A 22,497-nucleotide genomic window follows, 5' to 3' on the forward strand; every position below is an offset into this window, starting at 1 on the left:
GCAATGGTGGCGCAGCAGGGGCAGGCTTAGATGTGCTATATCAGCTCCAAAATTCCATTAAGCACCTTTATACCACCTCCACCATCATCCACATATTAGGCTCTTTGACTCAGAGTTTATTGCTGGGGGTGACTGCTGGGGTTCTCTGTTAGTGGCTATTGTTAGGGGGTTATTGTTGGGGTGCTTTGCTATAGATTATTGTTGGGGTTTGCTACTAGGGGTTATTGCTGGGGTTTGTTGTTAGGGGTTATTGCTGGGATTATTGCTACAGGTTATTGCTGGGGTTTATTACTGGGAGTTATCATTGCTGGACCTGGCACATGCTGGAGGTTATTACTGTGGGTTATCATTGATGGCTCTGGTAAGTTTTTGTATGGCCCTGATAATTTACTGGGGGTTGTTGCTTGTCCTGACACTGGGGTTGTTGCTGAAGGTTATCATTGCTGGCCCTGACACTTCCTGGGAGTTGTCATTGCTGCTCTGACACTTGCTGGGGGATATTGCTGTCCCTGACACATGGTAGGGGATTATCAATGCTTGAGGGCTATTATTGCTTCCACTGATACCAACAATGGGGCCTCCCACTGTACCTCCAGATCTTATTTTATCAAAACCATTGCACAGCAAAGAGGAAAGATGACACACTACAAGTCATTCACTGTGAAATAACACTCACTATATTGGTCATTCCACATTTTTCTTCCCAGTCCCTGCAGGCAGACAGACCATGCAGTGCACCATATTTTTCTTCTCAATCCGTTTAAGGTGCTGATTCTAACTCTTTTCAAAAAATATTAACTATGGTTTATTTTACATCAACTGACACCAATTATGCCCCTGAACTAAAGGCACCATAGATGTATGCTCAAATTGTAATGTGTAATGGGAACAATTGAGTAGTGTCCGTGATACCTTTTTGATTTGCACTAACATACAATTTTTCAGGACAAGCTTTCGGGGTATGTCCCCATCTTCAAGGTCTAGGCAGTACTCGCCTCAAGCATATATTAAAGGAAACTTGTGCTCAGATAAAAATGTAGAGTGCCACGGCTGACCTCTTTTTTTTGCTAGTTTCTTGGCTATCATGTTAATCTAATGGTGTCAACAGTAACTAAGTAACTAAACCAGGACAAATACACACATTAAATGTCCTGAATTGGGTGGCTTTTTCCTTGTTTGGGGTCAGAAACAGTGAGAGATAACCAGGCAACTAGCAGTTTGAGAAAGAGATCAGCAATGGCATCCTATATAATTCTCCTATAGCTAATCTCAAGGTAGAAATAAAATTCACAATTAAATACAGCTGTGCATTCATTTACACATGTATTTATTTATTTATTTTAGAGCAAGAAAAGTAAATACCCAAATTTAACTTTTGTATCACCCTCTTGCAGTGTCTGCACAGCAGAGTTTATATTGGGGGATGGAGAAGCAGCACTAGGAGTCAATCAATTGTGCTGCACTGCTAAGGAGCATGCTGATAGGAGAGAGAAGGCTGTGGGAGGGAAAAGGCATATAAGTACTACCTACAGGAGAGAGAAAAAAAATCAGGCATCTTGGCCTTCTAGACAGGGCTGTGTAGCAGAGCTGTATAAATCTCAGAACTGGATGGACTGAAATACGTATTTCATCTCATTATTTATTTGCCTGGAGTTCAGATTTAGACAAAATGGCAAAACATTATCCATATTATGAAAATATCCCAGCATTCTCTTTTGCGGAAGTCTCCTGTAATCTTACACTTGTCACAGACACATTGCATATGTGGCCTCTAAGTACATTTGATGCATCTTGGCATATGTGAAACCCCCACCATCTCATTCTGACATTTTTGTGCATACGCAACTGACCCATCATCCAAAAAGTACACTGCTAGGCAATACAAACAGCCACAGGTATTTTGGGAACAAGCAAACATTTTTTATGCTACATAGTATGAATCGAACATTTCTCTATTAAAATTTTATTGAGCAGACACACTGAATGGTTTTAGAAAGCACTTCTGCAAATTTCTTCTAAATTTGGTCTGACAAGTGAAGATGATGTTACGCAAGGCACTTGTGACTCCAGCTCTCCCTTAAGTCCTTGTTTAACGCTTGGCTGCTCTAGATTAAAATTTCATTGACTAAATTGTCTTAGTCTTTCAACCCTTTTAGTGCCAGAGGGCTAACATTTCTTCATAATGCAAGGCTGTGTATCCTGGCTGTAACGTTTTCAGTGCTGAAATTGTGTCTTGTTTCTAATCCACAGTTTTATAAATGCTGCAGAATAATAACATGAAAAACTCATACAACATTTTCTATACTAAACTAATGTTCAATTCACCCAACAAAGCAAAACAATTCTAAATATTAAATAGTTAGGTAGTAGGTAACTTGGGTTGATGCGTACATTTTCTCATGCTTTTTTGTAAATTTTAAAATTGAAGTTAAATTCAAATTCGTAAAATTTTACATTTTGAAAATGCACACATCAGCCCAAAGCCTTTTTGTAAATGTTAACACTGAAGTTAAATTCAAATTTGTCAAATTTTACATTTCATTTTGAAAATGTACACATCAGCCCAAAGCAACCAATCAGATATCAGCATAAAATGGGCTAACTAATTATTATTATTTCAGGTACTTATATAGCGCCATCAATTTACACAGTGCTTTACATATATATTGTACATTCACATTAGTCCCTAACCCTCAAGGGGTGTACAATCTAAGGTCCCTGCCGTACATTCATACATATCAGGGGCGGACTGACCATTTGGAAACTCAGGCACTGCCCAAGGGCCCAGGGGGTCAGTAGGGGGTCCCATGAGATGCCCCTGGTACCTTTTTCATAGGATTTTTTGAGTTTGGGCAAGGACACAGGGGCCCCATGATCCCCTATTGCCCAGGGGCCCCATGAGTTGTCAGTCCATCCCTGATACATATACATTTTAGGGTCAATTTAGACAGGAGGCAATTAAGCTACCAACATGTTTTTGGAGAGCAGGAGGAAAATGGAATATCTGGAGGAAACCCACGCAGACACAGGGAGAAAATGAAAACCCCAGGCAGGTGATGCCGTGTCTGGAATTTGAACCAACAACCCTAGTACTGCCAGGTGGACGTGCTAACCATTTAGCCACTGTGCTGTGACCAATAAAAGCTTTCTTTTGATTGCTTGCTATGGGATACTACACAGCATTGCTTTATGTCATTAATCCCAAATATATATTATATAAAACACAATATTTAAAATATTACTGAGATTAATACATTGTTAGCTATCAGCAAGCTACAACCTTATCTCATTATCTGCATTGTAGTCAATAATATGAAAATATGTATAAAAAATATGGGGAAGTGAATTGGATGTGCACCAAACATTCACTGTGGGTGAATCTTTAAGGTGCATGCATATTAAACAACAGTGATTTATTCACCATTGGTGAATATCTGGTGAAATTCACATTTCCTGCTAAATAAATATGCCTGTTATATTATAAAAATATTGTTTAATAAAAATAATAATAATAAGACAGTGAATCTAATATGCACCAGACATTCACTGTGGGTGAATCTTCCAGGTGCATGCATTTTAAACCACAGTGATTGAGTCACCATCAGTGAGTGTCTGGTGAAGATCACAGTTCCTGCTATATAAATATGCCCTTTATAATATACAAATATTTATTAGAAAAAATATGGGCTATATTAATAGGTCATTGAATCCAATATTCATCAAACATTCACTGTGGGCAAATCATTCAGGTGCATGCATTTTAAATGACAGTGCTTGAGTCACCACCAGTGAGTGTCTGGTGAAATTCACATTCCCTGATATATAAATATATGCCCCTTATAATATAAAAATATGTATTAAAAACATAGTGTATATTACTAAGGCATTGAATCCAACATGCACCAAACATTCACTTAGGGCGAATCTTTGAGGTGCATGTGTATTTATCAACAATGATTAATTCACCATCGTTGAATGTCTGGTGAAATTCACATCCCCTGCTATATAAATATTCCCCCTATAATATAAAAATATTTATTTAAAAATGGGGTATAATAATAATGCAGTGAATCTAATGCGCACAGGACGTTCAATGTGTGAATCTTCCAGATGCCTGTGTTTTAAACAACCGTGATTGAGTCACCACCAGTGAATGGCTGGTGAAATTCACATTCCCTGCTATATAAATATGCCACTTATATTATAAAAAAAAGAAATAAAAAAAAATAAGGGGTATATTAACAAGGAAGTGAATCTAATGTGCACCAAACATTTAATTTCGGTGAATATTCCAGGTGCCTGCGTTTTAAACGACAGTGATTGATTCATCACCAGTGAATGTCTGGTGAAATTCACATTTTTCGCTATATACATATGCTCCTTATTGTATATTAAATATGCTGCGGTCATATTTATTTACACTCTTATTTAATGGTATATATTTGGTATCACGACAGTGATTGAGTCACCATCAGTGAGTGTCTAGTGAAATTCACAGTCCCTGCTATATAAATATGCCCTTTATAATATAAAAATATGTATTAAAAAAATATGGGGTATATTACTAAGGCAGTGAATCCAAGGTGCACCAGACATTCACTCATTCTTTTATATTTCTAATCTAAAAATATGTATTTAAAAAAATGGGGTATATTACTAAGGCAGTGAATCCAAGGTGCACCAAACATTCACTGTGGGTGAATGTGTATTTACCAACAGTGATTGATTCACCACCGGTGAATGTCTGGTGAAATTCACATTCCCTTCTATATAAATATTCTCACTCTAGTATAAAAATATTTATTAAAAAAATGGAGTATAATAATAACGCAGTGAATCTAATGTGCACCAGATGTTCAATGTTTTGGATCTTCCAGATGCCTGTGTTTTAAATGACAGTGATTGAATTACCACCGGTGAATGTCTGGTGAAATTCACATTCCCTGCTCTGTAAATATTCCCCCTATAATATAAAAATATTTATTAAAAAATGGAGTATAATAATAACACAGTGAATCTAATGTGCACCAGATGTTCAATGTTTGTGAATCTTCCAGATACCTGTGTTTTAAATGACAGTGATTGAATTACCACCGGTGAATGTCTGGTGAAATTCACATTCCCTGCCATGTAAGTATTCTCCCTATAATATAAAAATATTTATTAAAAAACGGAGTATAATAATAACGCAGAGAATCTAATGTGCACCAGATGTTCAATCTTTGTAAATCTTCCAGATGCCTGTGTTTTAAATGACATTGATTAAATTACCACCGGTGAATGTCCGGTGAAATTCACATTCCCTGCTATATAAATATGCCCCTTACAATATAAAAAATGTATTTAATAAAAGGGGTATAATAATAAGGCAGCGAATATAATGTGCACCAAACATTTAGTTTCGGTGAATATTCCAGGTGCATGCATTTTCAATGACAGTGATTGATTCATCACCAGTGAATGTCTGGTGAAATCCACATGTTTTGCTATATACTTATGCTCCTTATTGTATATTAAATATGCTGCGGTCAAACATATTTATTAACACTCTTATTATATGATAAGTATACTAAACATAAATGATACCATCAAAAAAAAAACAATCTGAATCCACATTGAATCCAAATGCCCTAAATCATACAATGAATACTTGACCTTAAATGACTATATCAAGAAGACATCCTAGAAATATGATCATCCAAAAGCCATCTAATTCATTTCTTAATGACTTACCTTGCAAGAATACCAACATCACAAGTATAACACAGCAGAAATACATTTCAGTTTTCTTAACATGGCAAAGAATCATTTCTTCTCCAGCAGAAAATAACAAACTGAAGGTGAACAAACAAATGAGATGTATGATTTAGAATCCAGCTAGAAGCATGGATAGAAATCAAGGTATCCGTCTAGTGTCTAGGCACAGGTACAATGACTGTTTAGTGTTGTGGCAGGTAGAGCAGAGAAAGGCTCACACTGCTCTCCTGCCACAGACACTGCATGTGTGTTTCTTTCATGAGGAAAAGATTCATAGGGAAAAGTACCCATTCATCTGATAGAGAACACAGCCCCAAGGGATAAACAAGAGCAACAGTGAGAGAGGAGCTGAAAATAGAGTGATGGACAGCAATAGAAGGCAACCTGTTCTGTGCAGGGGTTAGCAGATGTTTGCTACTCAATTTTACATACACACCTTGATGCTACTGAAAATTGGCCATGTACAAGGGCTTCAGGTCATTTTTGAGACTATAATCAGACCCTGAATGAGTTGCTGTTACATTAACATATACATGATTTCAAATAGACTTCTGTGAGCAATACTGACCTTTTTCTATTTACGGAGAACAGTGGCAAATGCTATAAAAATGCCCTACTTTAATTTTTAATGGTGGCCTCAAATAACTATAATTTGCAATCATTTGTTCCTCAAACATTGTCAGATTGATGCACTGCTGAAGCGAATTAACATCACACAATAACGGGCCATCTGTATAATATGTGTTATCACTTTCATTTGGTAAGAACACCAGTTGCCCATTGTGCCTTACATACATTTTGAAGAAGAAGGTTCTACTAGACCTGTAGCTGCACAACAGTAGACCTTGGCTGTCCTAGCTGAACAGCGAAAAGATATCAATGCCCAACAGTGTCCTGAATTTGTTTTTGGTCAGGTTTATACTGTGCAGGAACCAGTAACTTGGGATCTGGGTCTCAAAAGGGGTAATTTTGACTCTGGACCCTGCTCCTGGGGGCTGAGAATGCCTCCATTTGCCACTCAAATGTCCCATATCTTATATTTAGACCTATTTGTGTCCACTGTTTGCTCCAGGGAAATGGTAACTAATACTTTGCATCCTTTGATACAATATGCTATCATAGAATCATATGTTGCAGGGTGTAGAAGAAAAGAAGGTAAAACTGTGAGCACTATGCTGACGAGAAACCTATGAATAAAAGGAAAGTATTCAGGCATATATTAATGAAATCTCCTGCCCACATATATACAGTGTACATGAGTGCTGTCACTGCCTGCCTAGGTGTGGAAGGAAGGTTATGGTATTAAGGTTAAGGTTAACCGAAGGTCAGCAAAACCAGACACTTTCACATATTTCTCTTTTTTGTATATTAAACTATTGTTATGGTACTTATTAAAAAAACACTTTGTGTCACACTCCACTAACAATATACACAAATCAATAAGTGCAAAACAATAGACTGTGTCCTTAATATATTTCCATATTGTGATATTAACAATCCCCCTGATGAAGCCACGTGACCCAGTGGCGTAACGCGTAGAGGAGGGGCTCTGATGTCACGACGCTTAAAGGCAAAACACACAGCAAGTAGTTGTGAGTATGAAAAACTTACTAAACCAAGCAAAAATGTTATCAAAGGCGATTTTGTATTGTTTTACATGTGAGTGCACTATATTTATCTAATAAATCTTTTAAAAAAGAGGTTAAGGCACTATATTTTCTTTTCAATTACATGGAACACACATATATGGAGAAAAATGTCTGAAAAGAGCCAAGAGACCCCCTAGTGGGAAGAGGGATAACTCTATCCATCCATCCATACTGAGGAAAAGGATCTCTTAATAATGGCAAGACCCCTTGCTGGAAAAAAGGAAAAAAACTCCATTCATCCATCCATCTGGGATACAGGGATTTATCCATATGTCCAAATCTGAGCCCAATTAAAGGGACAAAAACTTGTATGACCTCACTTAACGGTTTGGTCATATACATCAGTTGAAAGCATAACTGGTGAAGGAGCACATATATAAATTTGGAGGACTATATTTTATCTATTTATTTTTCACTATAAGATCACGGATTGTTTTGCGGATACCTTCTGAGGACTTGATATGTGAAAATATGCATGCAGCGCTAGCGTGATTGTTAATATCACGTTATGGAAATATATTAAGGACTCACTCTATTGTTTTGCACTTATTGATTTGTGTATATTGTTAGTGGAGCATGACACAAAGTGGTTTTTTAATTCGATAAAGACACATTGGTATGGGTATGTGTATAGTGTAGGCGACCCACTGATTTAATTTATAACTTTATATATTTATTAATTTAGTCACATAATAATATATATTTTTTTTTAATTTAAATTTTGTTACTCACTTAATTAAATGTATCAGTTAATTTAAATACACCATAGTAGCTCACAAGAATCACATTTTTAAATATTGTTATGGTACTTATTCCTTTCCTTTTTGTACTGTGTTGTATATGTTATATAACACTGGGAACATTTGAGTGATGAAACTTGGTTACCTACCTCAGTGCATTTAAACTTTGCCCATGGTGAATCAACTTCACTCAGTTGTTCCCACCATCAGGTGGTGGACCTTTGTTTTTTGCACTGGGTGGATGCACAAGAAAAACAGCACATTGGACACATGAATCAATCAAGTTTTTGTCAGATTTATTTTTTGCACTTTATGCATTAAAGATCACATTGAACACTTGAAATGCCACCATTTTTTTGTACTTTATTGTATTTTTTGTTGTGCGTGGATTTATGTTACAGGTTTGTGAATAAGCGCTGATCTATATTCTGAAAGTATATGAGAAGATATTTTCACTAACCTATACATTATAAAGCAACCTATGCTGCCTATATGCATAAACCTACTCTACCTAATGGAAAATAAACTATGCATGTAAATTAGAGTTGGTGAATAGGTTCTTTATCTTAAAAAAAACTTTGTTCTTTCATAACGCTACCTCCACAGGAGCCATTTGGAATGATGGTGCCTTTGTTCTCTGCCATGACTCCTTAAGCTGCTCATCCCCACTGACACACCTGGTTATAAGTTGAAGTCTGCTTACAATTGTGTAACTCAAGTGTTAGTATGCTACCACTCTATGATAGTTAAAAAAATAGGCCATAGGCAATTGATAATATATAAAGTAAGCATTTTATAGCAAAAATAGAATAAACACAATACATACACCCATAAACAGGTCAATGAAGTTAGGTTAACTGACAGAAATATTAGCCTCACTTACAGCCATTGCCCTGCACCAGAATGAGACTAAACCCCATTAGACAGGTATACACAGCATTAGTAAGAACTGCCTCAACCATGAAAGCATGAATGGCACAAAGAATAAGTCTCACTATAACTCTTGGCAATGACTATTCAAAAATTGTCCCCAAGGGCACTGCACATACAACCCTAGGAGAGAGTGGGTATATATGTTCCTGAGAGGGGTACCTCTACAATGGCTGCAAACTACCTGGTGCCTATTTACCAGTAAATAGGTGGTTATCGCCTGTAAGGTGGTGCATGTGAAGCTGTCCCTTTAAGATTGTACACAAAGGATGGCTGTTGAGTTGTTAAGTAAGGGGCAGTTTCTATTGGCATTAATTATGGGCAGTAACAGATTAAACTCTGTTCTACTCACCACTCCCGGAATGCAACAGATCCAGTACGCTTGGCAGTCAGTTGTCCCAGATGTCTCAGTCCTCATGATCAGGTCTCTCACAAGGCTCAGTCCAAACATTCAGACTCTCCCTGACTGTAGGATCTCATGACATGTCCCTGCAGCTTTGGGTCTGAGCACAGCAGGAGAGCTATCAGTGCCACAGTCCTCAGCTCTGATTCTCTCACTCTCTGGTGGATGGACGCAGACCCCCCAGACAGCATGTCCTTACTCTCTGCTTAATATGCCCGGGAAAATTTCTGTCCTCTCCTCCACTATGTGCAGGGAATCTTGGGTATTGAAGTCTATCAATAAATCTAAAACTCATTGTAGCACCCTGTGGTGTACATAGTTATTAGTATAGTTAGAGGCTTTTTAGAAGCCTGGATGTGAGTCAGTAAGTTTACTTTAGGTTAGGCTAGAGGGCTCTACAGATCAGGCCTCTGATACCTACCCGTGGTTCTAGAAGCTTGGATAACTTTCTAGAAGATAGTGGGTGCAGGCCAGAAGGCGCTGATCTGCATAATTATAGGAATCTGGCCAATCCCCATGCTGGACTCCTGGCAAGGTGGCCTAATCAGCCCATAGCTATGAAAGACCCTGACCAGCAGGAACATGGGTGGAAGATGGAGTGCTAAGGTGTGCTGCTGTGTAGCCTGGGAGGGGATCCCAGAGAAGGGGGTTCTGCCTCCTGGCTTCCTGGCTGTAGCCTGGAAGAATGGGAGAAGGAAGTTGACAGAGGGAGCTCCACTGTCCTGCAGTTCACTGAGGAAGGACAGCCTGCTAGCCTGGAAGGAAAAAGCCTGAAAGCAGTTTATCCAAAGCTACAGGACACAAGGACAGTGTGAGTACCTCTACACCCCCAGTGCCTACAGGAGAGAGAACTGCTAGGTGCTATACCCATCCAGTTCTCCCTGGGACATTGCTACAAGTCTGTTCTAGAATCTCTTGCTCTGGGTTACTCTTCAAAGACAGCCAGGTGGATTGGCAGTTTTTAGCTGGGGTCTGAAGAGATTCACTTAGAGGGAACCAAGTGCTCCTCACAGAGACTGTGTTACTGATCCATCAAGAGAATAATGCCACTCTGGAGAGAATAGAAAGTCCAGGATCCATTCTTTTTTTTACAGAATTTAGGATGTCGTCCTCAGAGTTATAGTTTCAAGTCAAGTTTGTCATCCCATATAACCCTAGACCAGGATTAGGCAACCTGCGGCTCTCCAGCTGTTGCAGGACTACAAGTTCCATCACTTCTCTGCAAGTCATAGCTGTAACTGTCAGTTTTTGTAATGTTTCAATGCCTCATGGGAAATGTAGTTCCACAACAGCTAGAGAGCCACAGGTTGCCTACCCCTGCCCTAGACCATATCGAGGTTGTTTACCCCCAATCAAACAACAAAAAACAAGCCCATGGACTGGTTACCCACTCTGAATGGAAATTGGAAAATGTGTGTTGCCTGGCTGAGCAGGGATAAGGGGGACCAGTGACCTGTGTCCTGAATCCAGTGACCAGTTTCCTGAATCCAGTGTCCTGGGTCCAGTGACCTGTGTCCTGAATCCTGTGACCAGTGTCCGGGGTCCAGTGACCTGTGTCCTGAATCAAGTGTCCTGTGTCCTGAATTCAGTGTCCGGGGTCCAGTGACCTGTGTCCTGAATTCAGTGTCCTGGGTCCAGTGACCTGTGTCCTAAATCCAGAGACCAGTGTCCGGGGTCCAGTGACCTGTGTCCTGGGTTCATTGACATGTGTCCTGAATCCAGTGACCTGTATCCTGAATCCAGTGTCCAGGGTCCAGTGATCTGTGTCCTGAATCCAGTGTCCTGGGTCCAGTGACCTACAGTATGTTCTAAATCAAGTGACCTGTGTCCTGAATCCAGTGACCAGTGTCCTGGGTCCAGTAACATGTGTCCTGAATGCAGTGTTCTATGTCCTGAATCCAGTAACCTGTGTCCTGAATCCAGTGACCAGTGTCCTGGGTCCAGTGACCTGTGTCATGAGTCCACTGACCTATGTCCTGAAACCAGTGACCTGTTTCCTGAATCCAGTGACCAGTGTCCTGTGTCCAGTGACCAGAGTTTTGAGTACAGTGTCTGTCCCACTTTTCACCCCTCTTTGCACAGTGGTGCATTCTTTCCAGCATTAAAACACGTGATGAGGAGGCAACATATCACCCCAGCCACCTGTCAACCACCCTCTGAAAGCGATCTACCATAGATGATTTTTCAGAGGGGTAGGCCAAAGGGCTACCAAAAGTGTAAACTAGATTAGCAAATACATAAATCATTTTGCTAATGAACAGTACCTCCTTGCCTGTGTTTCTCTCCTTATTATGATAAATTTGGAACCATGCCTATTTTAAATTAATGATCTGCCCCTAATTAAAGTGCATTCTCTCTCACTTGCTGGACATAAAGCAAAAAAAAAAAAAAAGGTGACCTGGCAATTTTTTTTTTAAATGTTGGAAACGATGTAAAACTATTTCAGTGGATAAAAGTCTTCTTATGTTAGTGTGCCTTTTGATTGAAAGTACTGTGCCTTATTTCCTCATTGCTCTGTCTCTCTTTATTTTATCACTCTGGGTGCTTAGAGAGCAGGGCATATGGAAAACTAATATAAAGCCAAATTTCATGTGGTTGTGTAAGGCTCCTTTACAAAGCATGCTGATATAGCTTTCTGACTACCTTTCATGAGAACCTCCTAAAGTCATATGCAACGACACAGAGATGTGTGCACTGCAAAACGATAATCTTTAAAGAATAGAAAAAGGTCCATCTCAGACATAGGCTTTTGTGAGTCCTAAAAAAATGTGGCTTCCAATCTCCTGAATGTTAATCAATATCATATCACATCACAGTTATGTCAGTTTTAACATCAACACAATCAGAGCAGCAGCAATGACCAACACAAGCATCAGAAGATAATTTACGGGTACCTCAGATCCCAAAGTAGGGCAAACTTACACTTTATAGGGCTAGGGAAAAGGATGGTTGTCATATCTACGCTAAATGAAAAAAGCTTTTTTCAGCTTTTAATTTTTTTTTTTTTGTAATTAACAGTTTTATTGATTTTCACATGTATATACATACATCACATTTGAAAGAGAAACAAGAGAAAGAAGCTAATCGATGGTAGAAATCTGCAAGGGTACAGAACATATAATGTCACAAAATAACAGTGGAGAAGTTAAATCCATACATTTTGGGCAGGTTGAGAAGAAATAAAGACATCCCATGGGCAGGGGCGGACTGACCATTTGGAAACTCGGGCACTGCCCGAGGGCCGGAGGTCAGTATGGGGCCCCATGAGATGCCCCTGGAACCTTTTTCATAGGCTTTTTTGAGTTTGGGCAAGGACACAGGGGCCCCATGATCCCCTATTGCCCGGGGGCCCCATGAGTTGTCAGTCCGCCCCTGCCCATGGGTTCCATACTGCCTCAAACACAGCAATCGAACAAGCATGTAAAGCAGTCAAATATTCCATCTGTCTCACATCAGCAATAATTTTAAACAAAGTCGGCATCAAAGGAGATATGGAGGATAGCCAGCACATAGGAATGCTTCTTCTGGCCGTGGTCAGAACATGCACGGAGAGTTTCCTGGACAATTTGGGTAGTTCCGGAAATGGCAGGCTCAATAAAAAGTATAGAGGCTCAAAAGGGAGAGAGGTATGCAATAGCAATTGTAATAAGACAAAACCTATTCCCAAAAAAAGAATCATTGGATCCACATGCCCAAAAAATATGGTAGAGAGAGCCAAAGTCCTTCCCACAGCACCTGCAGGCAGAAGAAGGGTTACAGGCATGGAGTACTTCAGGAGCTTTGTACCACAACATCATAATTTTGTATGTATTTTTCAACTTTTAATTTTTAAAAATAAAATTTTGTATTGCCTTTAATTACAGATATTCCTTCCTTTTATACAGTATTTTTTGGACTTTTTTAGGAGTACACTTGTCATTTATTTTGTATTGTGCTTATTTTATATCCTGTTTCATTTATTACAACAACAAATCTCATTACGTGCTGGTTCACACTGTAATTGCACAGAGTGCGCTCTTAGTTCCTGTGCGATTCAGTGCAATGCTGTTTTGCTTTGTCTTTTAGCCCTGGTTCACACTGATGAGGTCTGGAATTCGCAGCATTTTCTGTGCAAATTCCGCACCGCATCAGAATCGCACCCAGTTCATGTGAACCACTGCAGATGTGTATGTTAAGTTAACAACACCCCCAAATCGGTCCGCAAAACGTGGTGCGATGTGCAGAATCGGATCGCATAGGTGGGTATACCCAAGTGACCTGACTAGTGCAGACCAAAAAAAGGGTCCTGCACCTTTTTGGTGCGGGTGCGGTGCGAATAGAGCCATACAAAATGTATGGCTCCAATTGCACCACACACAAATCGCAGTTCACATGCGATATATCACACCGCATATATGTGAACCCAGGCTTAATGTCACTTTGCAGCAAAGCATGACAATGTAGGCATGACATTAAGGATGCACTGAACAGCTACTTAACTTGGGTTGTAGATTTAGTATCATCCCCAGGTAAAGTTCCCTTCCATGGTTAATAAAAGACAATAATCATTATATTTTTGCTATAAACATCATTAAAATAGTCATATAAACACAGATGTGATTTTCAGGCCATTCATTTGAATGGGCTAAAATTACACCGGATCACGCTACTTTTAAAATCACACTGTGACTGAATGGCATGGTATTGCTGTGCCATGCAATCCGGTGCTGGCAAATGTACTGCATTTGCAATCTGAGTTTGGGGTGTTATTAGGATCAGGGGTGTCCCTAGGCAGGTGCGGGGGGTGACGCCGCACCAGGTGACACCTATTGCATGGGGTGACACCGGACACGCGCCACGAAAAGGTAAGTTTTAAAGCAAGCCGACGATCCCCGCAGGATGTATCGGATCTGCAGATTGAGCAAAATGGATCAGAGTCCGATCCATTATGCTCCCCAATCCACAGATCCGATCCATCTTGTGCGGATTGTCAGCTTGCTTTAAAACTTACCTTTTCGTGGAGCTCATGGAGAGATCAATTAACCCCGTATAGATTCCCCACAGGATGGATCGGTTCTGCGGATTAGGGAGGATAATGGATCGGACTCCATTGTGCTCAAGCCGCAGATCGGATCCATCCTGCGGGGATCATCGGAGGGGGTGTCACCAAGTGTTTCAGCACCGGGTGACACCAGCCTTAGGGACATCTCTGATTAGGATTACATTGACACCTGCAGCAGATTGCACACCCTGTGTATTTTGAACCTTGTGCAGGAAACGTGCATGGAACACAGATTTCTAGCTCTGCATTCTGGTGTGAATGGGCCCTAATAGAAAACATAAAGCCCCACTTCAGGGTAAAACTAATTTTTCACTATCCCTCCATGCATTTTTTTTCTCCTTACCTTGTGAAGCCAGATATACTCACCTAGTTGCTTCTTAAGGTCCCTCAACACCTCCTCCGCCATTTCTGGTTGGGGGGATACAGATCTAGAGCTGTGAAGCCCCCCCCCCCTTACCTTCCCCTCTGAGATTATGCCTGAGTGGTGCTTGTGGATGGAGTCCATTGAACACATTTTCCTTTCCCCCATCATTAACACACACATGTGAGAAATCCATATTTGTAAGTATGTATTCCTAACTCAGAAATGTCCTTTCTATTGCTCAGCCTCCTCCAACTCCGTCTCTTAATTCCATTTTTTTTTTGTTGTTGCAGGGTGGCAATGTTCATTCTCCACCTGTATGTAGGAACAGAATCACCCTCTCACTCTCACTTTTTGTTAAAATGTATGTGGCCCTAAATAATTAATTTTTTTTCTGTGTTTATTCACATATGTATAATTTATAAATCATAGTTTATATAATTTTCATGAACTTCTTCCATCTGAAATACCTGGTTGATGCTGCTAGTCACCTTTGTTCCTTGTTCTAAACTGATCACACAAAGCACAGAAGCTGATCTGTGTTAGCATAGTCAGTTTTCATCCATTGACTGGCCATTCAGAGGTACAGGACACAGTGCAGACACACAGCATGCCTATATTGGGTAGACTGTTCAGTCACCACACCCCCTGACCAATCAAAGCCTGTCTCCTGAACACAACCCTTGCTCTGACACATGACAGAACTTTTGAATGTTGTAAAAATGGTAAGAAAGTTCATTTCTGAAACTAAGCAAAAGCAAATATGACACATGCATAGTTATAACTGTGTTAGAAAGTGTCTGCTACATTATATGCTCACAACTACTTTAAGAGGAGTACAGATCCAAGGTGCTGTGATGTTTTCAGGATACTATGCACAACCTCACACCAGCCACGATCTGCCTGCATTGCGGAGAGAAGCAGAGACATCCAGTGATGATGTCACCGAGTCTAAAATAAGGTATATGATAAAGACAGAGATCTATAATTTCAAAATTGAATTAGCATGTTAATGAGAGAGAAAGGAGAAACCAAGGAAGTCAAGCTATAAGCAGATTAAAGCTCAGCTTTAAGCACTTGCCTACCAGGCACTTGTACCCCCTTCCTTAACAGGCCATTTTTCAGCTTTCAGCATTGTTGTGCTTCGAATGACAATTGCACAGTCATGCAACACTGTAGCCTTATAAAAATTTTTATCTTTTTTTCACGCAAAATGAGCTTTCTTTTGGTGGTAATTACTCGTCGCTGGGTTTTTTATTTTTTGCGCTATAAACAAAAAAAGAGCAAAAAGTTTGGAAAAAAAAGTTTTTCTTTGTTTCTATTATAAAATTTTGCAAAACGGTAATTTTTCTCCTTCACTGATGTGCGTTGATGAGGCTGCACTGATAGGCAGCACTGATGGGCACTGATAGGCAGCACTGATGGCCACTGATAGGCGGCACTGATAAGGTGGCACGGATAGGCAGCACTGATGGGCAGCACTGATAGGTGGCACTGATAGGTGGCACTGATGGGCGGCACTGATGAGCTGGCACTGATGATGGGCACTGACTGGCGGCACTGCTGGACACTGACTGGCGGCACTGCTGGGCATGGATGGGTGGCACTGCTGGGTGGCACTGATGGATGGCACTGCTGGGCTGCACTGATGGGCACTGGTGGGTGGCACTGGTGGGCACTGATGGGCACAGGTGGGTGGCACTGGTGGGCACTGATGGGCACAGGTGGGTGGCACTGGTGGGCACAGGTGGGTGGCACTAGTGGGCACTTGTGGGCGGCACTGCTGGGCACTTGTGGGTGGCACTGCTGGGTGGCACTGCTGGGCACTGATCATCAGGAAACTGATCATCAGTGCCCTGATGATCAGTGCCGATCCCTCCTCTGACAACTGCCGGTTCTCGGCAGTACTTTCCTCGTGCTGTGACAGCATGAGGAAAGTGCAGCCGATAACCGGCAATTGCATTTCCCGGTGATCAGTGTGTCATTGGAAAGACCGCTGTGATTGGCCTTTTACCATATCACGTGATCAGCTGTGTCCATAGGACACAGCAATCACGGAGATCACCGGGTGCGCACCCCCAGGGCCGTGCAGAAGAGTGCGTTCCAGGAGGATGTCATATGACATCCACCCAGAACTGGCCGGCCACAGTGAAGCCATCAATCAGCTATCTGCGGTTGGCAAGTGGTTAAATATTAGGTCTATACATCAGACAATAAAGATGGGCAACTGAGGAGGAAAGAGGGACAGGGGGATTTGGATCCAAATGAGGGAGAGTTGGGAGCTATATTATGTATTCCTTGATTGTACTTTCAGCAAAATAAATAATGAAATATACCTTATTGTTTTACCTGTCAAAACCTGTAATCCAGTATAGCTAGGTGGATAGTAAGAAAGATGGCTTCCCTATGGCCTCGTTCACATGGGCGAATCACAGCTTACACCTGTGTGAGGGCTGTGATTTCCCGCAGAGGGATGCACTGGTGTTCCATTAACATGGTCAGCTCACATCCTTTGACTGGCCATTCAGAGGTACAGGACGCTGTGCAGACACACAGCATACCTGTATTGGGTAGATTGTTTAGCCAACACACCCCCTGACCAATTATATCCTGCCGCTGGTACATACACCCTCCCAATCACGGCCTGCCTTTTGAACACACCCACTGCTCTATCACAGCTTCAGGCTGAACAAGCTATAGAATACAGGCACATTGTGTGTTTGTACAATGTCCTGTAACCTCACCCCCCCCCCCCCCCCCCAACTATCAAGGAGAAGAGATGCATGGTCCCATGAACACAGCCTCTTAATCTTGTAAAAAAGTAAGAAAGATAATTTATGAAACTGCAGTTATGGCGCCTTCATAGTTATATCTGTATTAGAAAGTGTCTGTAACATAGTATGTTCACAACTACTTTAGGACCAATTACAGTAGGGAGATGACCAAGGAAACAGGAAACAGTTACCCGTAGAATTGTTGGTCAGTTTGACCCTTCTCTATTCTGCAACAGACTACCTCTATGATAAAATCTCACTTCTGCCTTGCCCCTAACCTGGCCAATTCTATCTACAACATCCTCCCTGGACACACTTGCTTCCCTTATGACAAACAGAATTTTGACCCAACCTTGGCACACAGGCAGCAACAGAAGTCTACAAAGACATATCTCCCACCTAACACACCAAGTATCACCACATTCAATACTTTCCTCTTGTGACCCAGTTGCTACAGAGGAGGATACCAAACTTTTCTCTGACGCCCACCTAACCTTACCTAACCTGCTCTGTGACCCTGTTTCCTCACAACTACTTTGGTCATCCTTTTACTCTATTCTCAGCTCTCTAACATATCTTCAATCTCTCTCTCAACTGGTAGGTCCCCCCTCTCCTCTAAAATGGGCAAAGGTCATCAGCATATTTAAAAAGCCTTCACTGGATACCACCAGTCTGAACAACCTACGAGCTAGCACGTCCTGGTTCCTGTTTACCTCCAGACTTCTAAAACACCTAGCCTATAACCGTGAAAAACCCAAATACTTCTGCGTTTAGGGATGGACTCTATGTCCTAGGGATTACACAACGAAAGTCTTGGAATATACGCACCTTGCTGTCCTCAAAGAACCGGGGAGTCTAAAAGTGCTAACAGAGAAAAACAAAATAGAGGGCCTCTGAGGAAGAGGCTAGTCCTCGAAACGCGTCAGTTTTGGATGTCCATCATTCTCATCACCATTCAGAAACGCAGTGCAAATTGGACAGAGCGGTCTCATATGATGTGCTTATATTCATGTACTTTTGTGAGTAGGATACCTTCTTTTATATTTATTAGACATATTTTTAAAGGTAATGCACAAGGCCGGTGCGCTCTCTGTTTTGTTTTTCTCACCTAGCCTATAACTGTGTGAGCTGCTACCCCACTTATAACAACCTTCTCGACACTTTAACGGCTTTCTCCCGCAACACTCCATAGAAACTTACCCCTTCTAAACCTTACTAAAACCTTACTAAATGCTAAAACCAATGGCCACTACTCTGCATGCAGTGTTCTATCTAGCCAGCAGATGAAGCTCTAGTCTACTTTTCACATGGGAAGCATTGCATCACTTTGCTGTAAAGCAGGGGTCCTCAAACTATGGCCCGCAGGCCACAAGTGGCCCGCCGAGGCCATTTATCCGGCCCGCCGGCAGGGGCATATTTGCCGCGAGGAAGGGACACTAAACTAAGTACAGGGGCGGGCAGGGGGCTGCTATATCTTACCTGGCTCCGGTCCCAGTCCCACGACGATCCAGTCCAGGAAGCGCTGCTCCTTCATTCACTCCGGCCACTCCCTCACTCGATGTTGCTGCTCGGCTCCGCCTCCTCATCGGTGATTGGGCGCCAGAACTGTAGCTCAGGAAAGGCACACAGGCGGCCAATCACCTGCAAGGAGGCAGAGCCGAGCGGCCCCGCGAACATCGAGTGAGGGAGAGGCCGGAGTGAAGGACAGCTGACAAGTAAGTGTGCCATGCAGATGGTGCTGCTGCAACCAGATATGCTGGCTGCAGCAGCACCATGCTGGAACAGGGGTCAGCAAGTTAAGTGTCATTGGTGTCAGTGGGAGGAATAGTGCCCCATCATTGGTGTCACTGATACTAATGATGGGGCATTATTCCTCCCACTGACACCAATGATGGGACACTATTCCTCCCCCCACTGACACCAACGATGGGGCACTATTCCTCCCCCCCACTGACACCAACGATGGGGCACTATTCCACCCCCCACTGACACCAACGATAGAACACTATTCCTTCCCCCACTGACACCAATGATGGGGTACTATTCCTCCCACTGACACCAATGTTGGGACATTATCCCCCCCACTGACACCAATGACGGGCACTATTCCCCCCCACTGACACCAATGACGTACTATTCCTCCCACTGACACCAAAGATGGGGCACTATTCTTCCCACTGACACCAATGATGGGACACTATTCCTCCCACTGACACAAATGATGGGGCACTATTCCCCCTCCCCCACACTGACACCAACGATGGGGCACTATTCCTCCCCCCACTGACACCAACAATGGGGCACTATTCCTCCCACTGACACCAATGATGGGGCACTATTCCTCCCACTGACACCAATGATGGGGCACTATTCCTCCCACTGACACCAATGATGGTGAACGATTCTTCCCACTGACACCAATGATGGGGCACTATTCCTCCCACTGACACCAATGATGGGGCACTATTCCTCCCACTGACACCAATGATGGGGCACTGTTCCTCCCACTGACACCAATGATGGGGCACGATTCTTCCCACTGACACCAATGATGGGGCACTATTCCTCCCACTGACACCAATGATGGGGCATGTTTCTTCCCACTGACACCAATGATGGGGCACGTTTCTTCCTACTGACACCAATGATGGGGCACTATTCCTCCCACTGACACTAATGATGGGGCACTATTTTGCTCCATAAGACACACTTGGGGGAAATGTCTGTGCGACAGTATTCCTGCCGCCGTTGCATGTCCGCAGTCTCTGGTCATCTCCTGTACTGTGTCCGCATTTGTTCATAGATTTTTTTTTTTTTTTAAACTATAGTCCGACCCTCCAACGGTCTGAGGGACAGTGAACTGGCCCCCTGTTTAAAAAGTTTGAGGACCCCTGCTGTAAAGTGATGGAAGTCTGTAGTTAACAGTTCTTACAGAAAGGCTCCATGTACACGAGACGTTGGAAAACAATTCTGAACGATGGAAACTGACTGCTGGAAACCGTAGGTTAAAAAATGTCTGTTTAGCCGCGTTTGCATATTGCGTTTATGAGTGTTTGCGTTTAGAAGTGTTTTTTAAAGATAACCTCAGGAGACCTTTCAAAATGCCCAGAATGCACTGAAAAACAGTAAACAATTAACTATTTCAGAAATTTTGAGAGAAATAGAGAGAGCAGAAGCAGAGAGAGTAGTATTTGTTGAGTTTTTTTTTTGTGGTGTTTGGATGTGTTACAGCTCATTTCTGTGCAGAAATTATTGCAGCAATGTCTACAATATTTTCTTTCATGCGAAACCTCAAAGTATGGTGTACCAGGTCCATTTGAGTACCGAGAAAACACTTTGCATGCATTTTTCATGATGAAAAAAGGCTCTGGACAGCATCTGGAAATGGAAAAGGTAAAAAAAATGTCCAAAACACAAATGCTTATAAACGCGGTTAGCCACGTTTACACGAGTTTACAAGTGTTTGGCATTTGAACCCCTGATAAAATCTACTCCTGAACGCAAGTTTGGTGCATTAAAAATAACGACTGTAAACTCAACTGCCTATAAACGACTGTAAACGACTATGTGTACATGGACACCTTGCAAAACATTAGGGTGAGTTCAGGGGCTGCTGAAAAAAATGCAGAAAAGCTCCTAAAAGTGAGTTTATCAGCTGCAGTGTACATGGAGCCTAAGAGTCCTATCTTATCAGATGGCTCAGCAGGAGGTATCAGTCAGACAAAAGGAGCTGCAATGTAAGCACCAGGGGCGGACTGACCATTTGGAAACTCAGGCACTGCCCAAGGGCCTGGGGTCAGTAGGGGGCCCCATGAGATGCCCCTGGTACCATTTTCATAGGCTGTTTTGAGTTTGGGCAAGGACACAGGGGCCCCATGATCCCCTATTGCCCGGGGGCCCCATGAGCTGTCAGTCCGCCCCTGGTAAGCACCATCTGTTGTGTTGTCTCTTTAGCTAACTGATAGTGGTTTGGAAATCCTTTCTCATAAAAAAGCAGATTTGTAACAGAATAAAAATGTATAACCTTTAAAAAATCAACTAACATATGTTTGAACTGAAACCATTATAGTTTCTTTTTAAAAACACTCCTTGTTCTGTCTATCTCGGAGCAGATTAACATCAAAGTGTCCCTGGAAATTAATTGAAAAAATTGGCAACTGGGCTGTGCCATAGCATTTGGAAGCAGCTGATAGAAAATAATCCCATGATGAACTGGAGTGTGGGCACTTATTATTGTATAGCATTGTATTCTGTCCCTTTTTACAAATGGACAGCTATCAGACAGATAATGGATGAATCTTTGTTATATCAGGTAGAATCCTGGGAATTTCTTGAAAGTCCATTTGGCTTTGAGTTTAGAGATGGAGGCTCAGGTGTGTTTGAATCTGTACATGAAAAGAGGACTGCAGATCCAACATTCCTGCTACTCAGGAGAGACTGACATAGAAAATGCAGCACTTTCAAATTACACAGTATGTTCATTGACTGATTCTTTTTTTTCTAAAAAAGAAAAAAATGTTGAAGAAATTTGAACACTAACTAAAGGAGCCATCAGTTTTTTAGATTGTATTTATATGATAGACTCATGAAGGCGGTTATAAGGATACAGTGTGTGGAAATATGACTGGGACTAAAGCTGGCTGTAGATGGCAGAGGGGCCTTGAATCCTCCACGGAGTTTTGGATCTAGCTAAAACTTGAATTGTGCTCCACAGAGAAAGCTTCTTGTGTTTTTTGTTTGTGTTCTTTTGCTGTGATATTCATTTTCAATCAAGAGATTCATCCACAGTACTTTTTTCTGTGGCTAAATGTCCTCAATCTGATGGTCAGTATCATTAAACAC

At 41.8% G+C, this 22,497-nt stretch overlaps 1 protein-coding gene across 1 annotated transcript in view; it reads right to left on the reverse strand.

Annotated features, from left to right (window-relative positions):
- CHRNA6 (cholinergic receptor nicotinic alpha 6 subunit) overlaps positions 1-6,005 on the reverse strand; it is a 32,585-nt gene extending 26,580 nt beyond the window's left edge. Inside the window, exon 1 of the mRNA XM_089669969.1 lies at positions 5,734-6,005. Coding sequence (XP_089526095.1) covers positions 5,734-5,809 — 76 coding nt within the window. The 5' untranslated portion in view covers positions 5,810-6,005. The remainder of the gene's footprint in view (positions 1-5,733) is intronic.
- Positions 6,006-22,497: the final 16,492 nt, after the last annotated feature.

This window comes from Staurois parvus, unplaced genomic scaffold, assembly GCF_062004578.1.
Source record: "Staurois parvus isolate SC_StPar_1 unplaced genomic scaffold, SC_StPar_1.0 ptg000086l, whole genome shotgun sequence".
Taxonomy (NCBI): Eukaryota; Metazoa; Chordata; class Amphibia; order Anura; family Ranidae; genus Staurois; species Staurois parvus.